We start from the raw sequence: 24,220 nt of genomic DNA, 5'->3' as shown, positions 1-24,220 counted from the left end.
TGTCCTGGTGGAGAGTCGTGGCTGTTGCGCAGAGGTGCACCGCTTCCTCAGAGAATTAACGCACGGGTGCTAATCGGTTCTGCTGAACAAGTTCCTAGCTGTCATTCAACATAAATGCCCCGTTTTGGGACAGCCTGTAAATCTTCTAACTTGATTCAGGCAAGGAAAACATTTTTTTTTTTTTTTACAGCCTTACCACGTCTGCAACCCATTAAAACTGGGTGCCCAATGTGGTACCATATATACGTATCTTCTTCAACGAACACAGCAGATCGACAAATATATATCTACGTTATGTGAGACATGCCGCTCCTTTAATTACTTTATTATTGCTCTTATGATAGTGCACCGGATAACTGAAAACAGCCGTTTAAAGTACATGCTGCTTAGTTGAGCGGACGTACATACACAGTTAGGAACGGAATTACATTCAGGTGTGAAATATAAGATAAGCGTAACATATTTTTTTCTCAAATCAGACTCGAAAATATTTTTTTTCCTTTACACCCATAGAAAAAAAGCTGAAGGGCACAGCTTAGTAACCCTCTCTCCCTTTTTTTTTGCAGTTTTCTTTCTCTTTAATTAATCAAATTCTGGCGCGTTTTACGTCTGGCGATATGATTATGAGGCACCCTTTTAAGTTCTCACCACCCGGGGTTCTTTAACGTGCACCTAAACAGAAGTATACGAGTGTTAATTCAGTTTAGTTCCCATCGATTCAGACCGCGACCTGGTTTGAACCCGTGAGCTCGAGTTGAGCAGCGCAGCGCCATATCCACTATGTAGCCACTAATCAGGCTACCACGCCGCTTTTCTTTCTTCCTTTTTTTTTGATGTTGTTGTTAAGCTTGGACTGGACAAAAATTTCACATGGCAAGGATTGACATGTACAATGGCTCCCTAAAGCCGGCTCCCGAGGCCCGACCGCAGTAAAGGAACCCGTACCAATTACTCCCCATTTTGTTACGCGAGGAATGAGTGAAATGTTGCACTACAGTTTTTTTTCTATAAAAATACTTCCCGTACATCTGTGTACAGGGCGCCGGATGGGACTTGCATGTTATTGTTTGAAGCAGCAAGCAGGAAGTTTACATATGTTTTTCCATCTGCGTTTCGCAAGACTTACTGATGGAAAACCACATGCGCTAAAATACACACGAGAGATGCATGCTGCTTGAAGAACAAGAAAAATATTTGTTCTCCAAAGGGAACCGTGCAATAACATGAAAGCCGACACTGCGGCCGCAATGCACGCGCAGTCACATAGCCGCATTAAAAATCAACAAAATGAAATAAAGAAGAGAAAGAAAAGCATCTATTCCTAAGGCATAAATACATGCCATAGCCAATTATAAACACCATTTGGGCGGTCTGATCGCGAACAGTAGCGCGCGAAGCAGTACGAACGATCCCGCTGAGCAGAATCGCCAGCAGTTTCCAACGGCGCGCCCAGGCCCATTCTAGACTAGGTTGGCCCAATCCACATCGATCGCAGCGCCGCCACAGTATTTTTCGTCGTCGCGCGCCTCACTGCAAAAGCATGCGCCGCCCCAGCCGCTCGTTCCACTCAACCGTATTCTAGTACACTCTAGTGTGCTTTGAATTTCGTATTGGCGTCCCGTAAGCGTCTCTCGGCGAATAACTGGTGTAACCGGAAAGTCATTATTGACTCGTTATCAGCGCGATACCAAGACAACGTAACTGACACCATGCGTAAGTTATGAGCATCGCAGTTTTGAATCAAGCAGTTGCGCGCGCTCTTTTTGCGGTCGGTCCAGTCCACGGTCCAGACCGTTCGCGCGCTTGTGGCAGACACCTCACATTGCCTGTTAATTGCAACTCTGATTTTCGTTTTAGCTCGCAAGAGGAAAATGCCAAAGCAAACCGGCCTCCCGAAGGAACACGCCCTAATCGACTTGAAAGAAGAACAGCTGGACAAGCCCAAGGCCCACCTTCGTGACATAAAAAACCTTGTCATGGACAAAAAAGAACTTTTTGGGTCAAATATCTTCTCTAGAGATGTGCTATTGGCGATGGAGAACGAGTTGCAGCAGTCTGCATGTAAGTATGCACCTAGCAGCTGAGACGTAAGGATTGCGGGTGGAAATGTCTGAATATTTTGACTTTATGTATGTACTGTACGTACACCCGTCAGCAAAAGTACACGGATCACAGGGTCGCCGAAAAAACAAAATTTCTTCGTAATTTACTCGCATAAATGGAAACTGGCATAGGCACTAGGAAATTTGCAATGCCAAGTTTGGACTGCAGTCGTTAATTTCAAGTTGCATTCTTAGACAGAGGAGAAAATGAGTTTTATCGTGCAATCCCCGGTCCGTACACTTTTGCTCACGGGTACATACACGGATAAGGTCGGTTATTTTTCCGCTAGTTTCAATATGTCTCTGTTTCCTGCTATCGTTGTGATTTCCTACCCTGCCTAACGATTATTTAGCGTGTTATCTTGCTGCTTTTGATATTAAAACGGAAACTGCATGTGATATTTAACTATGCATATTCAGTAAGGCCTTCTTTCACACAAACCCTATTTATCTGTTTCAAGGCAACCGCACCGGCGCACCCATCAGTACATCAAAGGCAAATGTGTCCGAGCAGTGTCCAGATGATGATGACTGTGTGGTTCTGTAAGTGCAGCTTTTCTTATTTACCTCTAATTTGGGACACTAATTTTATGTGGTGGGGAAATTTGGGATAGTTTGCTTATTGTTGGCACGCCTTCTAGCAGTGCAGAACAGCGAGGCAAGAAGGCAGCTAGAGAGCCTCTGTTGTCATAACACTTTTAATGCTGAGCTTTCTTTACATAATCCCAGGCACACTGCAATAGGTAGGTAGGTTCCTGTCTCGCATTATCTCAAGCTTCTTCAGTACAAAATGTTCCTAATGCTGCAGTCAAACCTCAAACCAAGGTAATGTTCCTTTGCTGGAATGCAAAAAATCAGTTGTCATGCAGTCGTCGTCGTGCTGTTACCGTTGTCATCATTTTCCTGCTGTCTTTACATACACACTCACGTCTCACATACACAATTGCTCGCCTTGCACAAACACTTTGGTGCATCTGCTAATGCTTTGCAGAACACCAAGAGGTGCTGGATAGCAAGCTAATCCAATAGAATATTTCTTGAATAATGAAGTTCCATTCTCACTATTAATATAAAACAATCTTCATACTCTAGCATATTCATAACATTAGCAAGCTTCTGTCGTTACACTGCACATTATGAACTATTGTTTATAAAAAGCGTAAATGGATAAGCAGTTAAGTTAATAAGCAGTTAAAACAAGCAAATCGACAGTTTATTCACATGCTCAGGAATCATTGGTGAGAGTGAAATGTAGTGGTTCAGCCAGAAAAGTCTAGCTCCTTCAGCGATGTAACAGCTCCAATTCATAACTTTTTGCATATTATGCTTCCTATAGCTGCGGGGATGAAATTTTGCTCCAATTTTATGCTTGATTGTGCACAGTTGGCGAAAGGTCCGCATATTTATGAATATATGGAACAAATCGAGCAGTAAAATATTTGATTTGTTATTCAGAAGTTAAGAGTATATTTGCACACCCCTACACATTTGTAAGTGAGGGGGTTGCTGTGCGTAACATTCAATTCACCCTGCACTTTGTGGACCAGTTCAGCCCAGTTATTGCTCGTGTGTAACAGCACATAATGAACCCTCTGTCAGTCAAATAAGTACTTTCGTGCAATGCATGCCCCTGTTTTCAAGAGCCTTTTCGTAAACCAGAACATCGTTTATTAGTGAACAAAATTTGTCATAATCACCCTTTAAATATCAGAAGCAGTTGTGATGTCATAGGTTCTTACACCCATCTTTTTTTATATGCAAAGTCTAATTAGAACGTGCTCATGCATATATTGCAGCAACCTGCATCATGCTAAACTCCTTAACTGGTCTTCATTGCAGATCCCAAGGCAGCACAACATCAAGATGCAGCCCGAGAAAGCGATCGAGGCGAACAGCAAAGTCTGCCATTGCTGATGACAAGATTGTTTCCCCCTCGGAGGAGACACAGCAAATTTTAAAGTAAGAATTTTTCTTCTACATATGGTTTTGTTCAGTTCAACTGCATATTTTACAAAGAAAAAAATTGCATTTCAAAGACCTTTATGTAGTTCCTTGCGGTAAGATCAATGGGTAAGACATTGATATGGTAAGATTCCATCTATGATTTTCTGTGGTAGTATTGTGCCTAGCACAAAATATGTTGAAAGCAACATTTTTGCCATATATCAATATGCGGACCAGCTGCATGAATTGTTTTTTTTTTTATGTCAGGCACACTGCAACAATAGTTGTAACCCTGTATATTTTGTCATAAATAAATATACAATTCTTAAATTGAATACTTTGATTTGAAACAGAGGTATTCAATTCTTATATTGAAAATTGAATATTTACATTGTGACCTATTGTGACCTAACAGCGTAGAAAATGCACCGATAAAAGCTGCAGACACCACAATTGCTTACTTGCATCTATCAATTTTAACATGACTTAGAGAAACTCTGCAGATAACCTTGTTTTCTCCTTTTAGCCTTTTGCTGCTCTCTGTACTGTCTGTTCCCTGCAGTAACTATGTTTCATATACCATGTGAAGTGTTGCAGAAGCTGTGTGTTTTGTGGCATTACTTGTTGTGTATAATATAGTATGTGATCCATCACCCACTTTCTCAGGCTACTGTTTTAAACCATCAGATAGCTAGCTTTCACGTTTTTACTTAAAATTATTGCATGGTGTCTGTAGTACATCACTATAGGGAAATTTTTCATAGACATGCATTTCTGTCGGGAAATGGTGTCGAGCGCTGAGCTTTGTTTCATGGCTGGTGGTTTGAAGTGGACCTGATTATTCAAACTGCTTGTCGCCACTAGATTCTAGTGGTTACAGTGTCTTTGCTTAAAAAATGGTGAGCCCGCACAGCACTAAGGCTAAATTACAAACCTAATTTCAAAATTTACCATTGTTAATTTAATATAACTTATATTTCCTAGAATCTTTTTATATGCTTGACCTCTCCAACTGACCATTGCATGAGATATTTAAAATTTCTTGTATGTAGTTCACTTTGATTACATTTTGAAGAACTGGCTGCTATGTATCCTTATCCTATGCATCATGTATAGTTGAAGCTGATATTTTGTTCCCTCAGTGTGTATACTAATTAGCTTAGCATTCTGGCCAGCCTCAAGTCTGCAAGGAGGATGGTTAGCATCAGTCATGGCAGCTCGTTGTAAAACCTATTGATGGGTCTGTAATGATGAGGGGCTGCCATTCACTTGAACATAGAATGGTAACCAGGGCCTAGTGGGACACCCTGTGCCAAAATTGTGTGTGCCATTCTATAGTTCTTGAAGTTTCACGCACTTCGTGATCTACCTTAGCTGTGGAAGAATGGGTGGAAAGCTCTTTGGTGTCAAACTTTGCTTCGCAGAATAGTTGATTTTGAAGCACCGTAAAAAAGCATTTTTCTCGTTTTCAGCCTCATTGTTTGTGGCAATGACATATGCATATATATTGCCACGAGGCAGACGAGGTATGTCGCATTGGGCCGGCATCGATGAAAAAAATGTAGAGGTTGCTCCTCGCCATCTTGGGCTGCTGTAACTCCTGTACTGCTCGCCTTACTTGTAAATATTTGTAAATATATGTTTTTTGTGCAACATTTCTGGTGGAGGTGCTGGGTATTGATCCCAGTACTTGCCGAAGAGGCCGTGAACTGACACTCTCTGTGGATACATTACTCCCATCTGCTCCACAACAACCATCGGAGCATGCGCAAGATGTCATTGCAAGGGTGAACGCTGTACGTCATATCGTGCATGACTGCCTTAAGATGTTGGAGGCATCCCAGAAGTTGCGTTACGATTGTCGTCATGAGGATGTATCTTACGCCCCAGGATCCTTGGTGCTCCTCTGGTCGCCAACTCGACAAGTTGGACTATCAGCGAAGCCTCTACCATGCTACAACATTCTATCACATTCTGCGCCTAGTTACCGACATGGCATATGAGATTGCACCAGCAAAGCCAATGTTACCTTCTACGCCGGTCCAGACTGATGTAGTTCATGTTACTCGGCTCAGGCTGTATAACCCATCCATTTTGCTGCACTCTAGCCTACCCGGGTGGTGCGAGTGTTTTTGCCTGGGGGGTAATGCCGCGAGACTGGAGAAGTCTGTCGCATTAGGCCGGCATCGATGAAGAAGACATAGAGGTTGCTCCTCGCCATTTTGGCTGCTGTGACTCCTGTGCTGCTTGCCTTACTTGTAAATATTTGTAAATATATGTTTTTCGTGCTACACTATTGCTTAATGGAGTGGTAAATTGTGTTGAGGAATGTGAAGTATAAATTAAATTGGTTGATGATGCTTTAGAGAATCCGAGGAAAAAGGGAACTGTGAAAATATACCGTAACAAAAAGAAGCAAAATAAGCTCACTTTTGGTCAGAATAGTAAAGACCTTAATTAAGAGGTTAAATACCACTATCAGATGGCAAAAGCAGCACCTCCATGCACATGAACAAAGTAACAGTGGCGTAGCAGCTGTACCAATTGTGCTGATAGGAGGCCTTTGCTCCAAAAAACCTTAAGAGCTGCCTCGCTAGTAAAACTGAAACAAAACCAAAACTGCGCTGTCATCCTTATCATTATGGAGTTGAACCGAGCGGCTACAACCACGGATATAGTCAGTGCCATGGCTCCTCCATTTGCTATTTAAGCTCTTTTATTGCATTTCGCAACATTCTGCTGCTCTGCCGTCTTCTTGTTTCACAAGTTGGCAGGTTTTCAAAGCACACTTCACAGGTGCTTTCCGTCGCCTGTGGTGACACAATACAGATCAAATTAGTGTCAATTTTCTCAAGAATTGGCAGCAGGAATATGCTTAAACCATTTCCACACAGCTGTGTGTGCATCTGGCATCACCTCTGAGGCGAATATGTTACATGACTTCACAATTTATTTTGAGAAGGGTTGAAGGCATTGTGCCATGTAACATGCAAGGGGTCTCTGGAGGATATAGTGCACCTAATGGGGCTATTTTTTTGGCTACACTTCGTGCAGGCTTGTGCAGATGAGTGTAGTCTCAGACAGAGGGTATTAATTAATTAATTTATTTATTTATTTCACATACCCTCAAGCGCTAAGGCATTACAGAAGGGAGTGGGATACATGACGTCGTGTGCTGCACTTGACTTGCACTGGTCTATAGCTAATCAGAGCAGTCTGCACATCATCCACTGCATAAGCAGCCGAAAAGCGCCTGACTTCGCACTTACTGGCCCTTGCCTGAAACTAAAAGCCAATGTACGAGTTTCCTTCAAGCAACAAATCTAGACAAATTGCATCTAAGTACCTCACGAATACGCAGCGTACAAAGACAACTTCTCTGTGCATATAAGACAGTGTGGAGCCTGAAACAGCCTTCACTATCTGTGAGTAAGATAATTATGTCTTCATGGAGGATTAGCTCACCTTCATCTGTGACTGTCTGCGACATGGTCACACTGGCACTTTGCTGCCCGTCCCTGCGGGAAGGTTCACTATCGTTACCATATGAGCGCCGACAGTCGCAGACAAAATGACGCCATGCATTTGCAACACGAGCCTTTTTGTTAGTTGTCTGCTACCGACACTCATTGAAACTGCGGTGTAGAAAGTGTAGTTTTCATGCCACACTACTACTATACAAAATGGTTTCATGTAGGTGAGTGGAGCTATACTTGCTACACTACCTACACTCATCTAGCCAGTGTAAATAAAAAAAAAAGAAAAAGCCCTAGTATTTCTGCTGCCATGCGCAACATGAAGGCACCTCGTGTCTGTGCAGTACACTTCACAGAGCTGTGCACATTTGTTGATTGCAGGAAACTAGAGATGCTGGAGAGCATCGTTTGTGAGGATCTCTTGCTATCCGATGACTCATCCGACAGCCTGGTGTGCTTAGACGAATGCCCTTCCCTGCCAGCAGGAGAGGAAAATGACGACCTGATCCTCATGGTGCAGTGCCAGTCCAGGATGCTCAAGTACTCCATAGCACCTGTACGCTGCTTTTATTTGGCAATTTATGTACTCAATCTCATTGCAACTCGGCAAACTGGCAATACTGTGGGACCTTGTTTAGGTGATCTGTGACTTCTCCGTGACAATTCAGCTGATAATCTTGTGCTAAAGCATTCTTGCCGTTTTAGTTCTAGTTTTGTGGACAGCATAGCCCTAGAACAGTCCTTAAATACACCATTTGTGAGTGCTGTGCAACTGTGAAATCTACAAAGGACTGGTATATGTGCTGATATCCCAAAAGATGCTTTCTAGACACCATTTAAACACATTTAAGAAGAAATAGATGGCTTCCATGAGGTTATGAAGTGTCGAAATCTATGTTAAGAATGCTTCATACACCTAAATGTTTGAGACTTCTGTTTGATGCTAAACTCAGTTGTACGTGTGGAGCCTCTTGAATGATTTGGCATCCTGTTTTACCTGTCAGCTTATACCAGATCCTGCCCAATCCTGTGATGTAATGATGGACTAATGTCACAATTTCAATTTGATGTTACTACCTTTTCTATTGCTTTTTTTTGTTTTTGTTTCACATCCTTTCTGGAATGCCAAATTTCTGCTTGGGTCAAGACAACCCATTTGAAGATTACCAAATTTGGCCTACAAATCCAGCTAAACTCAATAGTTCTCATAGTGATGCTTTAACAGCCTTAATCAACTGTAATCCTACCTATTCCACCGTTGAAAAAAAAAAAAAAGTATCCCTCGGTTATTTTGATAGTGCCAGCAAAACAGCAGTATAACTAAGGCTTCATAGGACATGGTATGCTTTAAGCAGCTCACATGCAGTTGTGATTATGCTTGCAAACATTGCAGTGCACTGGTAAATGGGTATCTTCATTGGCTGTAGTTGATATTCATCAATGCAGTCGCTTGTAGGGCTTATCTGTGTTTTTTGACATGTGTGAGTGGGATTTCCCACACTATTCCTGTGATATGCTCAACTTGGGAACTATACTACTTCATTTTATGCCCTTGCTTTTTGCCTTTACTACCTAAAGTGTGTGGTCATAGTTAAGTTCCCAACTAGAGCTGCAGGAGTTAATCGCAAGTAGTGTTGAAATTGCTTACAATTGGCAGCAAGTGTAAATTTACAGGCTCTGCTCTTCTTTTACCCATTATTTTACTTAAAATGTATCTTCGTAAAGTACGTCGCCCACTGTGGTTGCTTAGTCGCTTTGGTGTTGCACTGCTAAGTATGAAGTTGCGGGATTGAATCCCGGCTGTGGCGGCCACATTATGATGAGGTGAGATCCAAAATTGCCCGGCCCGTGTACTGTGCATTGGGTGTGCATTAAAGAACCCCAGGCAGTCACAATTAATCTGGAGTCCCTCACTGTAGCATGCCTCATAAGCAGATTGCGGTTTTGGCATGTTAAGAAAAAAAGTGTGTTCTTCTTAGAGAGATTACAAAATTTTTAATTTGCGCAATGTTATTTTCACCTTAAGGGCCTGAAAACACTACATAAGGTGGGGGGCATAAAGACATATAAAACATCAGCTAATTACTGAAATATTATAGAAATTATAGTAAGAAAGACAGTAACGAAAGTATAAGTATAAACAATTACCAGCGAAAGTATATCTACTGTTGGAATAAATATAGAGGGTAGGCACTAGATAATGGAAAACAGTAGGAAAGAAATGACTTTACTGTATTCATTGCAGCTTACTTATGCATTTCATTAAGACTGGACCATGTAAAAAACAAGAATTTAGGGGGAAGGGGGGTGCACCATATTAGGTTGTGCTGACCAGTGTAAAGTAGCATTTGGTGTCCATTGTTTCAACCAGCATGCACCCTTTGCTGAGATCCTGGAGAAGCTGGCTCAAGAGTGCAGCGTGGCAACATCTCAAGTGATGCTCATTGCGAAGGAGCAGCCTGTGCAGCCTGAGGACACACCACAGAGCCTCGCTTTGTCAGCAGCAGATATCCTCGGTTAGTTCCAAAGTTGTAGCTGTTCTTGCTTCTGTGATTTTCTGAGACAGGTCTTATGCGTGTGAGTGGAGTTGCTTGTAGCACATTACAGCTCACAAGTTGTGGCTGTATTTGTTTGAAGAGCTGCCCCCCAAAAAAGCAATATGTTGAAGTACTGTCATCCTGGATTTCTGCAGATTGCATCATCAGGAAATATGGGGAGCCTTCAAGCAAAGCAGCAAAGAACATGATCACATTGAAGTTCCAGTGTGCCAACAAACGCAGCACAGAGAGCATTGAAACAGCCCTGGTAAGTGCTTGTGACTGGTATTATGCGCACGAAACTATTATTCACATGTATTATACTCTGCAAGTGTTGTGCCTATGTAAGGAAACGTACAGGACCGTAACGTATCTTCATTTAGACGTCACTTACTCATCCAAGTTTCCTTGCAAATTTGATAAATCATTTAATCTGACATTATTTATTATTAGAATGCGTGGTTGCTCAACGGTTTTCATGATAACACACCAGATACTCAATTCAATAGTTGCGTGAATGTAACACAGTTTATTTGTAAAATTGTCATCCTAAGAATGCATTTTATGTTACATTTAAAGCATGGTTTCGAATGTAACATTAGACAGTGAAACTTAACTACTAGGTGTCTACGCTGTGCAGGAAGGCTAACCTTTTATACAAGTCTATTGAGGCGCCCTGGTCAGTCAAAGTGCAAGGTGCCATACAGGAGTAAGGGGGTTAAGGCGCAGCATCAATCTGCACATATGCAGCTGCTCAGTGCTCTGCTATCGGTGCCACAGAGGCAGAGTACTGAGGCCCTATTAGAACTATTTTGAACAGTGTTGTGCATATGCACATTTCGTCACATGTGAGAAAATATCATTCGGTAGATATCTGTGGATATCTGTGCTTGATTGTGAATGAAGTTATGCTAAGACGCACAACTCTAATATCATGGCTAAGGGTGCATTTTACATGGTTCAATTGTGTTATACTGTATTTACTTGTGTAATAAGTGCACCCCCAACTTAGCCTTTCGAAATTAGGATTTTTTACCCGTATAATAATAGCGTCTCCAACTTTGCTCACATGCAGTCTCGCAGACTACTGTGCTGTAGTTTCCTGGTTCACTTACTCTGGCTGATGACGATAATGCATGCCACCGGGAGTTATCTCACAGTGCCAGTGCAACAGCCCATCGAAACGATGCATAGACAGTTGTGTAGCTAGAAGTGGGTGACCATAAGCCACATGTTAGCCTTATTTTAAGGTGAGGCTTTCTTTGTCTACCTCTCTGCAGTTTGGTGTTTTGCGGTGGTTGGCTGTCTCACCAATTAACAATTAAATGATGTCACTATGAGGGACAGACACAATCACTTTTGCATGGTTCTGCTTGATTCAGCACTAGATGTGTCTCCATGCATGTGTGACAGCGTTTCTACCACTATGCGTAGCTCACTATCTTTGCACATTGTCGGGAACACTTTCGGCTGTCTACTTCAATGTATTCGGTTCCAAGTGATATGAACTCTTGTGAAGGTGGTAGTATCGCTGAAAGTGATCACTTGAGAATATTGCCCCTTAATAGAACTTGCCTTTGCTCTGCAGGGTATGCCACTGTGGCGGATGGTTGTTATGGGACAGTTTCATACTTCCCTGCTGCGCATTTCCTCTTGTGATGTGCCATTTTCCCTTGCCGGCTCATCAAAGCTTAACTTGCACCTATTCCTACAGTGTGTGGCATGTGCATGTTTTCTTTTTTTTTTTACTTCGAAAGGCAATTTTTTTCTGGCAGCATTGTCTGTTGCTAACTTTTCTGCCCGTCTTGCATTTTGCTGTGGGTGATAGACTGAAATTCCAGTAATACAGCCAGTCAAAGACCGTGGAGTATGCGGTGGAGCATGAGAATCGCTGTTGGGTGTTTTGGTGTTGATGAAGTCCGAGTGCGCTACTGGTGGAAGCAGCATGACAAGCTGTTTACTACAAATTTGATGTGTTATGCCTTCCAAATGCCAAACACTGGAAAGCTGTGACTATCTTCAAATAGTACTAGCAGATGTGTATACCAGCACTTACTGTATTATTTAATCATTACTGTCTTGCTTTTCAACTGTTGCTCTTTTGAAGAAGTTCCCATGAATTTTACCCTGCATATTAAATGCACCCCCATCGTTTCCTAGCTTTTTATAGTGTGCTCTTTATATGAGCAAATACGGTAGTCATACTACAATTCTTATCCTCCAGTTTGTGAAAAATAATTATTTGTGTTAGAATTGTGCCGAACATAGACTTCTCATCAGACTCGTGGGTTCCCTGAAGTTATGCATGTTGAACACCTGCAAAGATCTCATAATTAAAAGACAGTGCAATGTGCATTTCTTCTGCAAGCTTCTGGTACAAAATTTTCTCTCGACACAGGTCATGTCGCTGATTTGTGCAGCCGGTTTCCATTAGAGGTTACGCAGTGTATCAGATAGGTAAAGTCCAAAAGATTGCCCGAGACAAGTGCAGTCTTGTACTCATTGCTTATCCTGTGTTGTCTTTCTGTCTGTTGCATTGTTTTAGCCACATAAACCTTTGTGGCAATTTTATCATTTAGCTTTTGTCGCATTCAGTAATGGTGTACACATTTCTGTAAACAACTTATTTTCGCCATTTCGGTCTAGTAGCGGCAAGAAATAAAACAGTGAGCTATGAATTATTTGAACCTCTGCTTACCCAATGCGACTCCAGTTCACTTGCGACTGCAGAGTAGTGCCACACATGACCACTTTACAAAAGGCACAACCATGCTTGACGGGATGTTTCTGGCTTCGTGTTCTGCCAACAATGGTGAACGAATAAGTCTTTTCCCTTCTGGTGATGCCTGCAGTTATTAACTGACTTGTGCTTATGGTTTAACAGTGATTAAAGATCTCCTTATGAAACAACTCAATGTGGTTGGTTGTACACAATGACAAAATTTAATAGCTTCGTAATTACAAGAACTCACTAGAAAATGAGCAAGAATAATTCTACCACCTTCACCTCCTCTCAGTAGAATCTATAGCGCCTTGAATAAACTTATGTAACCTTGACATAATTATTGACAGTTCATCATAATTTGTGACTATACTTGTGCAGGTCTGAACTAGGTGATTTAACCAACAACAAAGTAGGTTGCCCATAATATTACTGCAGTTTTGTTATTGTGTGCTATACACTGTTCTATGGTGGTAGCTAGATGGACTTATGATCTGATATTGCCTGCAATATGCTCCATCTTGTACTTGGCAGGTAATCCTGTGGAAGCTACACATTTAGTACAGTTAAAGACGTCTCAGCGTTTCACATGCAGTTGATCTTGATCTGCGACACTTTCTGTAGAATAACTACGTCACATACATTACAACTACAACTTGTGGACATACGGTTGTATCAAATCACATATTGTCATGAACAGTGGCAAAGACAAAGACGTTAAGTGGGGCTGGGTCAGACTCTCCTGTCGGACAGAAAGACCTGCTTAAACCTGTGTGCCCTGTGCAGTCTTGACTAGCCAAGTGCTAACCGTTTACTGTTGAGTAAATACTCCATGTAACATCTTTTTGGTAGCGGTCGCGGGTCTATTCCTCCCGGCCCTGGATCTTTGGAGCGGACGTCACATTTCTCCCACCTCGATGGCCGAAGACAGTACACCGTCATCGTAGTCCACTCCCACGGCTCTGGCAGCCGCGGTCCTTTCGCATCCCCTGGACCCCGACACATTTTGCGGTACGGACAACAATGACGTAGATGATTGGCTCCTATTGTATGAGCGCATCAGCAAGCACCACAAGTGGGATGAGACGCTAATGCTTGCCAACATCATTTTCTACCTGTGGGGCACAGCTCGCATGTAGTTTGACATGCACGAAAAAGAACTGAAAAGTTGGGACGCATGCAAGAAGATGCATGGATTGTTTGGCCGATCAGCCGTACAACAGATGACAGCCTGGCAGAAACTTGCGGCCAGAGCTCAGACGTTGATGGAATTGTACATTGCATATATCCAGGACGTGCTAGCCTTGTACTGCACCATTGACAAAGACATTGCCGGAGGCGGATAAGGTTGGCCATGCGTTGAAAGGCATAGCTGACGATGCCTTCAACATCCTCATGTAAACACGGCAGCATGGTTGACTCCATCATAACAGAATGCCGTCGGTTTGAACAAGCAAAAAGCAGGCGCATTACTCACCACTTTACCAGACTCCCAAACACGGCTGTGACATCCTCATGCGAAGATCCTGTGACGCTCCCTACGCCTAATAACTTAACCAGGATTGTTCGCCAGGAGCTCGAAGACATGGTTCCAGCCACTTATAAGGTACCTGCTCATGACCATTTGGCAACAGTATCCCTCATTCAAGCCACTGTCCATCAAGAGGTTGCGAATATGGGCATCCCACAAGCCACCTGTCATGCACCTCAGCCTATGTGCGATTCCGGTCCTCACACTGAACACTGCACTGCTTCTGCTCCCCGGTTCACACCCTGCTATAGAAACCCATCTGAGTGGAGGACGCCAGATGATTGACCAATCTGTTTTTCTTGCTCTCACGTCGGCCACATTTAACGTCATTGCTGCAAGCTTCCCCGGTGACTACAGCCAAGATCATGGCCCGTCTTCTAGCACAGCTCTTCTCGACGACCACCGTCTGGCCTGTAACCTCACCGTCTATCTTCGCACTCCGCACCGACGTATGCAGATATTGCTGCTCCAGGACACTAGTCTAGCCGATCACCGTCATCTCAGAGTTGCCAGTTGCGCTCCCCTCAACGCTGTCGCTCTCCCTCCCTCGCTTACTCTGGCCAACACCTGAGAAACTAGCCAGTGCAGCTCCGGGAGGTGAGGCTGCATTGACAAGGACCGAAAAACCTCTATTGACCCCTACTTCAAGATGCAATTTACTCAGTGTTCTCGTCAATGGTGTGACCGTTACTGCTCGCATAGATACTGGTGCCCACATATCTAGAGTTCTACGCTCCGACGTTGCCTACAGAAAGTGCTAACACCTGCCATCTCTCCTACTGTGCGAGCAGCTGACGGTACCCGAACATTGGTTCTTGGTATGTGCACTGCCTGCGTTACTGTTGCTGGCCACCACACTTCAGTTCTCTTCGCTGTTCTTGATGCTTGCCCACATGATGTCATTCTTGGTATTGACTTGTTGACCGCCCACTCTGCCCTCATCAATTGTTCTACTGGTATTTTACGGCTTGAACTGCCACTGTGTCCTGATGACGGTGCATTACACAAAACTCGCCTACGTTCTGTGGAGTTACTACGACTACCTGCTCAGGCTGCTACCTATGTCCTGTCACCGTTTCCCCCAGTCCCTGATGGTGACTATGTGGTCGCTCCCCTCACAGATCTGATCCTCTCGCGCAACATCACACTTCCTCGCACCATAGTGGCTGTTGCCAACGACAGAATGATGCTTCCAGCCCTCAACTTTTCTACTTTGACCCATATATTGCCTTAAGGAATTTCACTAGCTGAACTGTCACCGCTGGAAGAATGTACAGTTTCTGCATTCGCTGCTGACGCTGAGACCATGCCCCAACCTGTCATACTGGCACCAACCAAGGCACTTTTGAACAAAATAATATTCCCCAACCTCTCACCTTCCCAAAGTGAAGCACTCCGTGCTGTGCCATTTTCTTACATTGACGTTTTTGATGTTGAGAACAGTCCACTAGGCCTTTCACATGTTGTGGCCCACCGCATCAGCACTGGAGACGCCAGCCTCCTTCACTAGCACCCTTACCGAGTATCTCACTCTGAGTGCCAAGTCATCCAAAAGGAGGTAGAGAAAATGCGTGAGAAAGATGTGATAGAGCCTTACTCTAGCCCTTGGGCATCTCCTGTGGTGCTTGTGAAAAAGGGCAACAGCTGGCGGTTTTACGTGGATTATTGCCATCACAATCGGGTAACGAAGAAAGAATTGTATCCTCTCCCTGAAATCGATGATGTGTTCGGCTGCCTACATGGCACCGGATATTTCTCGTCACTACATCTCCGCTCGGGATACTGGCAAATTGCTGTCAATGATCGCGACCGCGAGAAGACCGCTTTCATTACACCCGACAGCCTCTACCAATTTAAGGTCATGCCTTTTGGGTTGTGTAATGCACCTGCAACTTTTGAACACATGATGGACACTCTTCTAAGCGGTCTTAAGTGGTCGACCTGTCTTTGTTATCTGGACGACGTCATCGTTTTCTCGCCCAGCTTTGAAAGCCACCTCCCTCGTCTGTCTGCCATTCTCGACACATTTCGCTGGGCTGGCCTCCAGCTCAATTCCCCTAAGTGCACTTTTAGGTGCCGCTAGGTCAAATTACTTGGACACCTAGTTGATGCTACTGGTGTCCAATCAGACCCTGACAAAGTCTTTGCCATCCGCGAGTTCTCGGTTCCGCAGTCCGCACGTAAAGTACGTGGCTTTCTTGGGCTCTGCTCCTACTTTCGCTGCTTTGTTCTCAACTTCACGGACATTGCTCGACCCCTCATGGACCTCCTCACCCAAACACACAACGGAGCTAACTGTGTGATAGCCTATGCTACTTGCCTCCTGTCACAGTTGGAAAAGAATTACGCCATTATTTAGTGGGAGTGCCTAGCTCTTGTCTGGGCTCTTGCAAAATTCTGTCCGTACTTATATGGACGGCCATTCGTTGTCCTAACATACCATCATGTGCTCTGCTGGCTCTCAACAATTAAAGACCCCACATTGAGGCTCAGCCGTTAGGCATTACAATCACAGGAGTACACGTTCTTGGTTGTGTACAAATCTGGCAAGCTACACAGTGATGCCGACTGCCTATCATCCCGTCACCCAATTGAACCATCAAACTCCACTGAAACAGACCCCGACACCTATGTCCTAGCAATCAGACTTCAACCATGTGGCCGACGAACAACGTAGAGCTCCATCATTGCTCTCTCTTATTGACCGTCTGCCTGGCATCATCGACTCCTCACTCGTGTTCTTGCTTCAGGATAACGTTCTTTACCGCTGCTACATGCACCCTGACGGCACTGAACTCCTGCTAGTTGTCCTGTGTTATCTACACAGAGATGTCCTTGTCCAGTTTCATGACGCCCCAACTTCTGGGCTCTTAGGCATCTCCAGAACTTATGATCGTATACGACAATGTTTCTTCTGAAAGGACCTTTATCGTTCCGTTCGCCACTACGTAACATCTTGTGACCTGTGTCAGCGCTGCAAGAAACCTGCGACTCAACCTGCTGGTCTCCTTCAGCCAATTGACGTTCCAACCGAGCCGTTTTATCGAGTGGGCCCGCACTTGCTCGGCCCCTTTCCAATTTCTATGAAAGGCAACAAATCACTGCAGATTATACCATGCAATATGCACTTCGAGTATTGTCAACTAGCTGTGCCACAGACGTAGCCGACTTCCTGCTGTACGATGTCATCCTCCTACATGGTGCTTCACGTCACCTACTTGCAGATCGCGGTCGCTACTTTATGTCTCGTGTGGTTGACGACCTACTTCGATCATATTCATTTATTTTATTTATTTATACATACTGCAGCCTCAATGAGGCTATTGCAGGAGTGGGATGAACAACAAACATACAACATTTATAAACAAGCTTGCGTGAATTGTTTCAGTGGTAGTGAACGGATGTTGCCCTGTAATGAATTCCAGACTTCAATTGTTGATGGAAAAAAAAACTGTTCAAAGGAATCAGTGCAGGCAAAAAAAAGTTGAGATATTTAGAGAGTGGCGATTTCTCGTACATGAGCGTTTGGAAATCCAGAGTCAAGTAGTTTTCTAGAGGGGAGAGGCGAGGAGAATCGATTAACGTGTGCTGGAATTTGAGGCATTCAAGTTTGCGACGCTCTGCAGGAGGAGCGAGACCAAGTAGGGGAAGAGAGTTAGACAGCAAAAATTCCTTGTCATATCTCCTACAAACAAAATGCAATGCCTTTTTTTGCACTGATTCTAGTTTTTTGACGTCAGTGTTTGTATACAACGCAGCCATATTCGAGGGTGAGGTGAGTGAGGGTTTTATATGTAAGAAGCTTAGTTTCTTGAGGAGCAAGACACAGCGTACAATGTAAGTAACCTAGTCTTTTAAGGTCCTTGTTACAGGTGACATCAATGTGTTTCGACCATGACAAAACGTAAGACCCTCTTTAAAGTAATATTGTCAAAGGCAAAGAAGGAAGGGCATGAGCGTCGTGTAAAGTACATTGTGACAGTTTTGGAAAAGTTGATAGTAGGAGATTTAATTGTATGATATAAAATGCAATCATCTGCAAAAAGGCTTATTTTAACTGAGGTGTGTAGAGGGAGATCATTGATATAAAGGAGTAATAAAAGAGGACCTAGTACTGAGCCTTTGGGAACCCCTGATGAAATAAGCATCAAGGGAGAGTTAGTAGAGTTGAAACATACATATTGCAATCGCCGGGAAAGAAAATTCGATATCCAGCCAACCAAAGATGCATTTTTTAATATAGTGAACAGCTTGTGCATAAGTTTAGGGTGTGAGACAGCATCGAAGGCCTTTGCAAAGTCTATAAAAACAGCATCAATCTGGTCACCTATATCTAAAGAGCTGCTGATGTCATGAACAAATTCTGTCAGTTGTGTTATAGTGCTAAGGCCACATTGAAAACCATGCTGAAAAGTGCGTAAAATTTTTTGTTTCAAAAAATGCCATAATATGTTTAAAGGTAATGTGTTCGAGTAATTTACATCAGTGTGATGTTAAGGAGATTAGCCTATAGTTAGATTACAATTGAACGTTACCCGACTTAAATAAGGGCAGAATTGAAGCAAGTTTCCACGAGGGAGGAATGGTGGCAGTTGAGAGAGATTTTCTAAAGATAATTGTTATATATCTGCTGGACCAAAGAGAGTATCAAACGAGAAAAACAGTTGGGATACCGACTGTCCACCACACGACTTCTTGGTGTCTAAGTTAAGGATTCAGTACACCTCAGTAGACAGCGATATATCGTTGATTGGAGGGTATGGTTCGGAGTCGAAAACGGGTTAGAGTTATCAGTCGTAAAGACAGAGTGGATATAGGTGTTAAATGAAGAAGCTATTACCTGTGAATCAGAAACTGCAACATTGTTAATTAATAACGTGCCCAAGGATGACCCAGGTGGTAGGATAGCTTTCCAAAATTTTTGGGGATTAGCCAGCATTAATTTCGGCAAGGTTACTGTGTAATAAAATTCTTCTGCAGCAACCATTTTAGAACAGAGTTCCTTTTTAGCACTATGGAATTGCATGGGTTTCGTTGAGTCACCAGAGCGTTTCGATCAATGTAATCTGGCTACACGATGTGATAAATGCAAAAGGTCCCTAGTCATCCAAGGAATTTCAGTTTGTTTTGTTTTTGAAAGAATAAAAAGGTTGATATACTTACTGACAAGATTTTCGAAGAAACTTGTCAAGGTATTAGTATCACTATAGTCGGGTACAACTTTAGAAAAGGGAGGCCCCGCCCAGTCGACTGAAGCGCAACAGCCGATTGCCTCCACGATCAAAATAGCCCCACTCAAAAACCGTGCTTCGAAAAGGCAGAATTCTCCGTATAAATAAAGACTTGTGTATTTTGACGACTGCTTTGGGAGAGCTCTCGTGATTGGATTGCTACAGCACATGCCGGATCGCAAGAGACAAATAACCCTGTGCCTTCTACAATGCTGCGCGTCGTCTGCTATTTAGCTTCATTGCAAGGGAGAAAAGAAAATAGCAGCTCGGCATGGCTTTTGCGCTGGTTTACATGTACATAACACATTTACTACTAGTTTTCCAAGCTTAAAATTAATCAATCGCTGTTTAACTAGTACTTTAAAAGAACAGTGCATTTATTGAAACCGTAACAAACCTGGGGCGAGAAGATGATGGAGGCAGGAAAGGGACAAAAACTACTTTATTCATCATATTAAATAAATACTCATGGTTTTAAATAGCATAGGCTTTATATTTTCTTGTTTTTGTTTTTTCACAAACTTATTTTCCAGAATGTGGTAGGTTTTCTTTTTTTGTTCCATTTCAAGCTTTTTTTTTCTAGCCTGCAGTTTCATAAGTTCGCGTAGCGTCAGCGATGCTCACTGCAATGCTTCGTCGCTGGATCACGGCTCAGAATAAACACATGCGGCACAAATGGTGCATTGTAAGCTCGCAATAATATTTCCGGCGTTATAGACCACCACAAACAGTTTGGGAATTCACTCTGACAAGGGGCGGATGCACATGACTGACTCACTAGGTCCAGTTCGAAGCGCGGGCGGCCATCTCCTTCATCGGCGGGGTCACCGGCCGTCCGGCTCGGGACGTGAGTCCAGAGTGTGCGCCCATTGGTGGAGGCTCGTGTGCATCTGCCTTGGAGGAATAAACGCCCCTTTTTTCTAAAGTTGTACCCTACTATAGTAGTACTTATTAGTTCAAACTCATGAAAATAATTGCATAGGGCGTCTGTTATTGCCAAATCATCAGCGCGGTTATAGCGGGATTTAGGGACTATGCCAGGAACTGAAATTAACACAGCATTGTGGTCAGATATTCCATCAATAACATCGCATTCGTAACCGGCATTAAAAATACATGTAGTAAGAAAGACAAGATCAAGGACGGAAGTTTGCTGAGTGAAATCCTGAACAATCTGGTGCAGGCCACAGGACAATGAAATGTGGATCAACTCACGCCTGATAGCTACTTCGTGTCCGCTTACTTTCATAGAAGACCAATCAACACCAGGAGCATCAAAATCGCCCATGCAGATGACGGTGGATGAAGAAATATTATGACTATGCGAAAATTCACATAGATTGTGTGAATGCTCAATATTAGAACCAGGCAGATGGTAAACGACCCCTATAATCAGACATATTTTTTAGTTGAACTTTGCGCCACAAAGACCCAGTATGAGCTGGGGCAAGGAGTACAGAAAAGTAAAGGTGAAATTGAAGAAATAGCTGTGCTACTCACAGCTTCACCACCTCAGATCACTTTCAAACCAATGGACTCACCGAACGCCTCAACCGTAAACTGACCGAAATGCTTTCCATGTAGGTTTCTGATGATCACCACGATTGGGACGTTGCCCTTCCGTTCGTCACATTTGCATACAACTCGTCGCGTCATGCCACTGCTGGCTACTCACCCTTCTATCTTCTCTTTGGCCGCCATCCCTTATTACCGTTTGACACCTTGCTCCCTTCTGATACGGCATCTACGTCAACGACTTCCTATGCGGGAGATGCCATCACACATGTGCTCATTGCGCGTGCAGTAGCCCGCGTTCGGCTCTTGTCATCGTAGACCGCACAAAAGTCCATTTACGATTGTTGACACCGGGATACTGCTTCTCCACTGGGCTCTCTCGTCTTTCTTTGGCTCCCATCTCGCCGTGTCGGCCTCTACCACGTGCTGCGCCAGGTGACTCCTGTTACCTGTGAGATAACTCCCATGGCATCTACTTCATTGATGGCCACACCATGAAGTGACATTGTACATATTTCCTGCCCCAAGCCTTACAGCTGTGATAACACATTTTGACCGCAACCAGCACCGGGACGGTGCTTCACTGGCTGGAGATAATGTCATGAACAGTGGTGAAGACAGACGTTGTAGTGGGGTTGGGTCAGAGTCTCTCCTACCGGACTGAAAGACCTGCTAAGACCTGTGTGCTCTGTGCAGTCTTGACTTGCCAAGTGCTAGCCGTTTACTGTTGAGTAAATATTCGGCGTAACAATATTGTTAATGCATCTTTCTGTTTCCAATCTACAACATATAGCTTATGCTGTTGCTGTTAGTTGCAGAAACATGGCGTTGCATTCATTCGATGGTAAATTGGTTTTAGTATGCGATGCCTGCCAAGTAATAATTACTTAATATTTTGCAACATAAGAGCATACAATTTAATGTTAATTCTAATTACATTACACATTTTTTTCACATACGCTATTTTTCATAGAGTTGCCTGCTACAAGTATGCAGCCGACTTCTGTTAATTCAAACCTGACGGGGCCAACGAAAGGCGTCGAATTATCGGGTGGGTCGAATTAAACAAAAGGCAGAAAAAAAAAAGATAGGAAAATGCCATGGATTCACTTTGCAGTATTATCTTTTAAAGTTAGCGGTGAAGCATACAAAAGGTGGGGGTGGGGGCACCGCCCAATGTTACGGGACATGGCAAGTGCTCCTCAATTTTCACATGAGCATGCGCAGTATGTGGTCACTGTACTGCAGGACTGTTGGGGCGGAAAGTATAAAAGAAACACTGAATTGGGAGCACTTAGATAATCATTGACGTAAGTTGCGATTGAAATTCTTTCATGCTGTTTACCATGGTCGTGCTGGGATTGAAAATACAAAATATTTGCTTGCACCTCACTATGTCTTAGACCGAGTTTATCAATGTTCAAGGTATAGGAAATCGCATGCAAGACTGATTTAGTTCAATTGTCTTTCTTTTCTAGGACAATCCGTGAATGGAACCACTTGCCGTCAAACATTGCTTCTGTTATGTCTCATGATATTTTCTTTGTTCTGTTGCAAGTATTTTGGCATGTCCACCGTCAGAATCCTCTTATGTGCAGGCACTTTTATCATCCATGATGATTTTATCTTCTGCAGGATGAGCCCTTGCAAGTAGGAGCCAGAGTGTTTGCTGAGAAACTGGGTCTTCCTGTCTCCAAGCTTGTGTACAAGTTTGATGGCGAAAAAGTAGATTTGAGAAGCACGCCAGAGGAGCTGGGCATCGAGGACGGTGATTGTGTTGATGTTTCTGTTCGGTCTTGAAGCCAAATGTCCAAAGCTAATTACCTCCACTGAAAATTGTTTATTGACAACCTTTTGAGTAGGGGATAATGGATGTGGCTGCTCTGCACCCACCAATTACAGCACTGTACCTGAAAAACATGTTTGCACCCAGACTTTCAAAAATGTGGTAAGAAGCTGCTTAACATGCAGTGTGTTTCAAGGTGTTTTAGATGCATGATAAGATTGCTACATTTTATAAAAAACAATTCAGCATTAGCTGGTAGCCTGGGCTTTAACATACCAGGATATCCAACACATACTTTTGTCTCTAAAAAGAGCCCAACAAACCTCCCGTGGAAATTTCCTGAGCGCCTCGTATGCCCCTGGTAACAGACCCTAGAAACCTAAAGAAAAGATGACATGGCACTAAATTCTGCTAGAAAGCCTTTTAATTTTTTCTTGCCTCCTGTTTGGCTGCATGAAAGTTGTTGCAGAGTCTAAAGTTTCAAAAGTGTACATTATGTTAGTCAAAGTTTTGTGCTATGTGGCTGTGCTTCAGTTTACAATGCAAATTGCAAGAGACTTCTTCAACTATTGCTAATTCAGTAGTTTAATTGCAGTGTTGTGCAGATGGTTCTAAGGTGTCACACTGTATAGTTTTCTTTTTGCTACAGATTAGCTGCCATGATGTACTATATTTATTAATTGCCTTGCAGAAGTGAAGCATTTTTAACATAATGAAGGCAAGATGTCCTCAGAAATTTGCTTTCATTAATATAAAGCTAACTTAATGAAATAGAACTAATTCACTAGTTCATTCACATAACTATCCACAGCTGAAAACTCCTGCCAGCATATCAACAGTGCTAATATGTGCTCTACATTGGTTTTCAAGCACTTAAATAAGTTTTTAGGCATAAAAAAATAATGCATTGGGAAGTTAATCTGCTATGTTCAAATGTTTTTGTGTATCAAATGAGTACAAAATTTGGGAAGCCACTTGACTGTTCTAAAAATGCAGTTGAGATTAACGTTTTTTTCTTTAAATAATCAAGCAAAACAATTTTTTTTTTAGTTTCCCTGCAATCTGTCTCTTATGTGGAACAATGTAGACTGTTTTATGAGTCAGTCCTGATGTGAAGCTTGGAACTTGTTCAAGAGACCATACTTTCCTGCTTTCAGGGGACACAGAAAAAATTGATAAACCAACAACATATTAAGCTCTATGCAAAAATTCCATCCATTTAGCTTCATTATTAATGAACATAGATTTCTGAGGCACATCTCCTTAAAAGTACATCCTGCATGTATATACAATGTAAGTTGAAAGGAGATGTGTGCATAATGCACAGTTGTGTAAATAAAATATTTTTGAACTCGCCATGTGTGTACGTCCCATTT

The 24,220-nt window shown here is 43.0% G+C and overlaps 1 protein-coding gene across 3 annotated transcripts; it reads left to right on the top strand.

Annotated features, from left to right (window-relative positions):
• Positions 1-1,512: 1,512 nt before the first annotated feature.
• On the top strand, positions 1,513-24,200 carry LOC135898461 (NFATC2-interacting protein-like). 3 transcript variants are annotated; one of them, XM_065427385.1, is made up of 9 exons: positions 1,515-1,713; positions 1,858-2,061; positions 2,564-2,645; positions 3,942-4,061; positions 7,904-8,078; positions 9,894-10,038; positions 10,215-10,327; positions 11,135-11,309; positions 22,694-22,916. In XM_065427385.1, exons 1-8 carry the CDS (start codon positions 1,710-1,712, stop codon positions 11,267-11,269), a joined length of 978 nt encoding a protein of 325 aa, XP_065283457.1. In that variant the 5' UTR covers positions 1,515-1,709; the 3' UTR covers positions 11,270-11,309; positions 22,694-22,916. The 3 variants fall into 3 exon arrangements, with proteins under 3 accessions (XP_065283455.1, XP_065283457.1, XP_065283456.1); XM_065427383.1 differs by lacking the exons at positions 11,135-11,309; positions 22,694-22,916 and adding an exon at positions 11,648-12,969 and having other exon boundaries at positions 1,513-1,713; XM_065427384.1 differs by lacking the exon at positions 11,135-11,309 and having other exon boundaries at positions 1,519-1,713; positions 22,694-24,200.
• The last annotated feature ends 20 nt before the right edge of the window (positions 24,201-24,220 follow it).

The sequence above is a fragment of the Dermacentor albipictus genome, chromosome 2 (assembly GCF_038994185.2).
Source record: "Dermacentor albipictus isolate Rhodes 1998 colony chromosome 2, USDA_Dalb.pri_finalv2, whole genome shotgun sequence".
NCBI classification, from domain to species: Eukaryota; Metazoa; Arthropoda; class Arachnida; order Ixodida; family Ixodidae; genus Dermacentor; species Dermacentor albipictus.
Note: the sequence above shows the minus strand (reverse complement) of the source record. Positions and strands in the feature narration are given on the sequence as shown.

What these genes read in the sequence shown, in the direction of transcription:
- LOC135898461 (XM_065427383.1), top strand. An exon ending in CGAGTTGCAGCAGTCTGCAT is followed by an intron (nt 2,062 to 2,563) that starts GTAAGTATGCAC and finishes ATCTGTTTCAAG; the next exon opens with GCAACCGCACCGGCGCACCC. An exon ending in GATGATGACTGTGTGGTTCT is followed by an intron (nt 2,646 to 3,941) that starts GTAAGTGCAGCT and finishes TCTTCATTGCAG; the next exon opens with ATCCCAAGGCAGCACAACAT.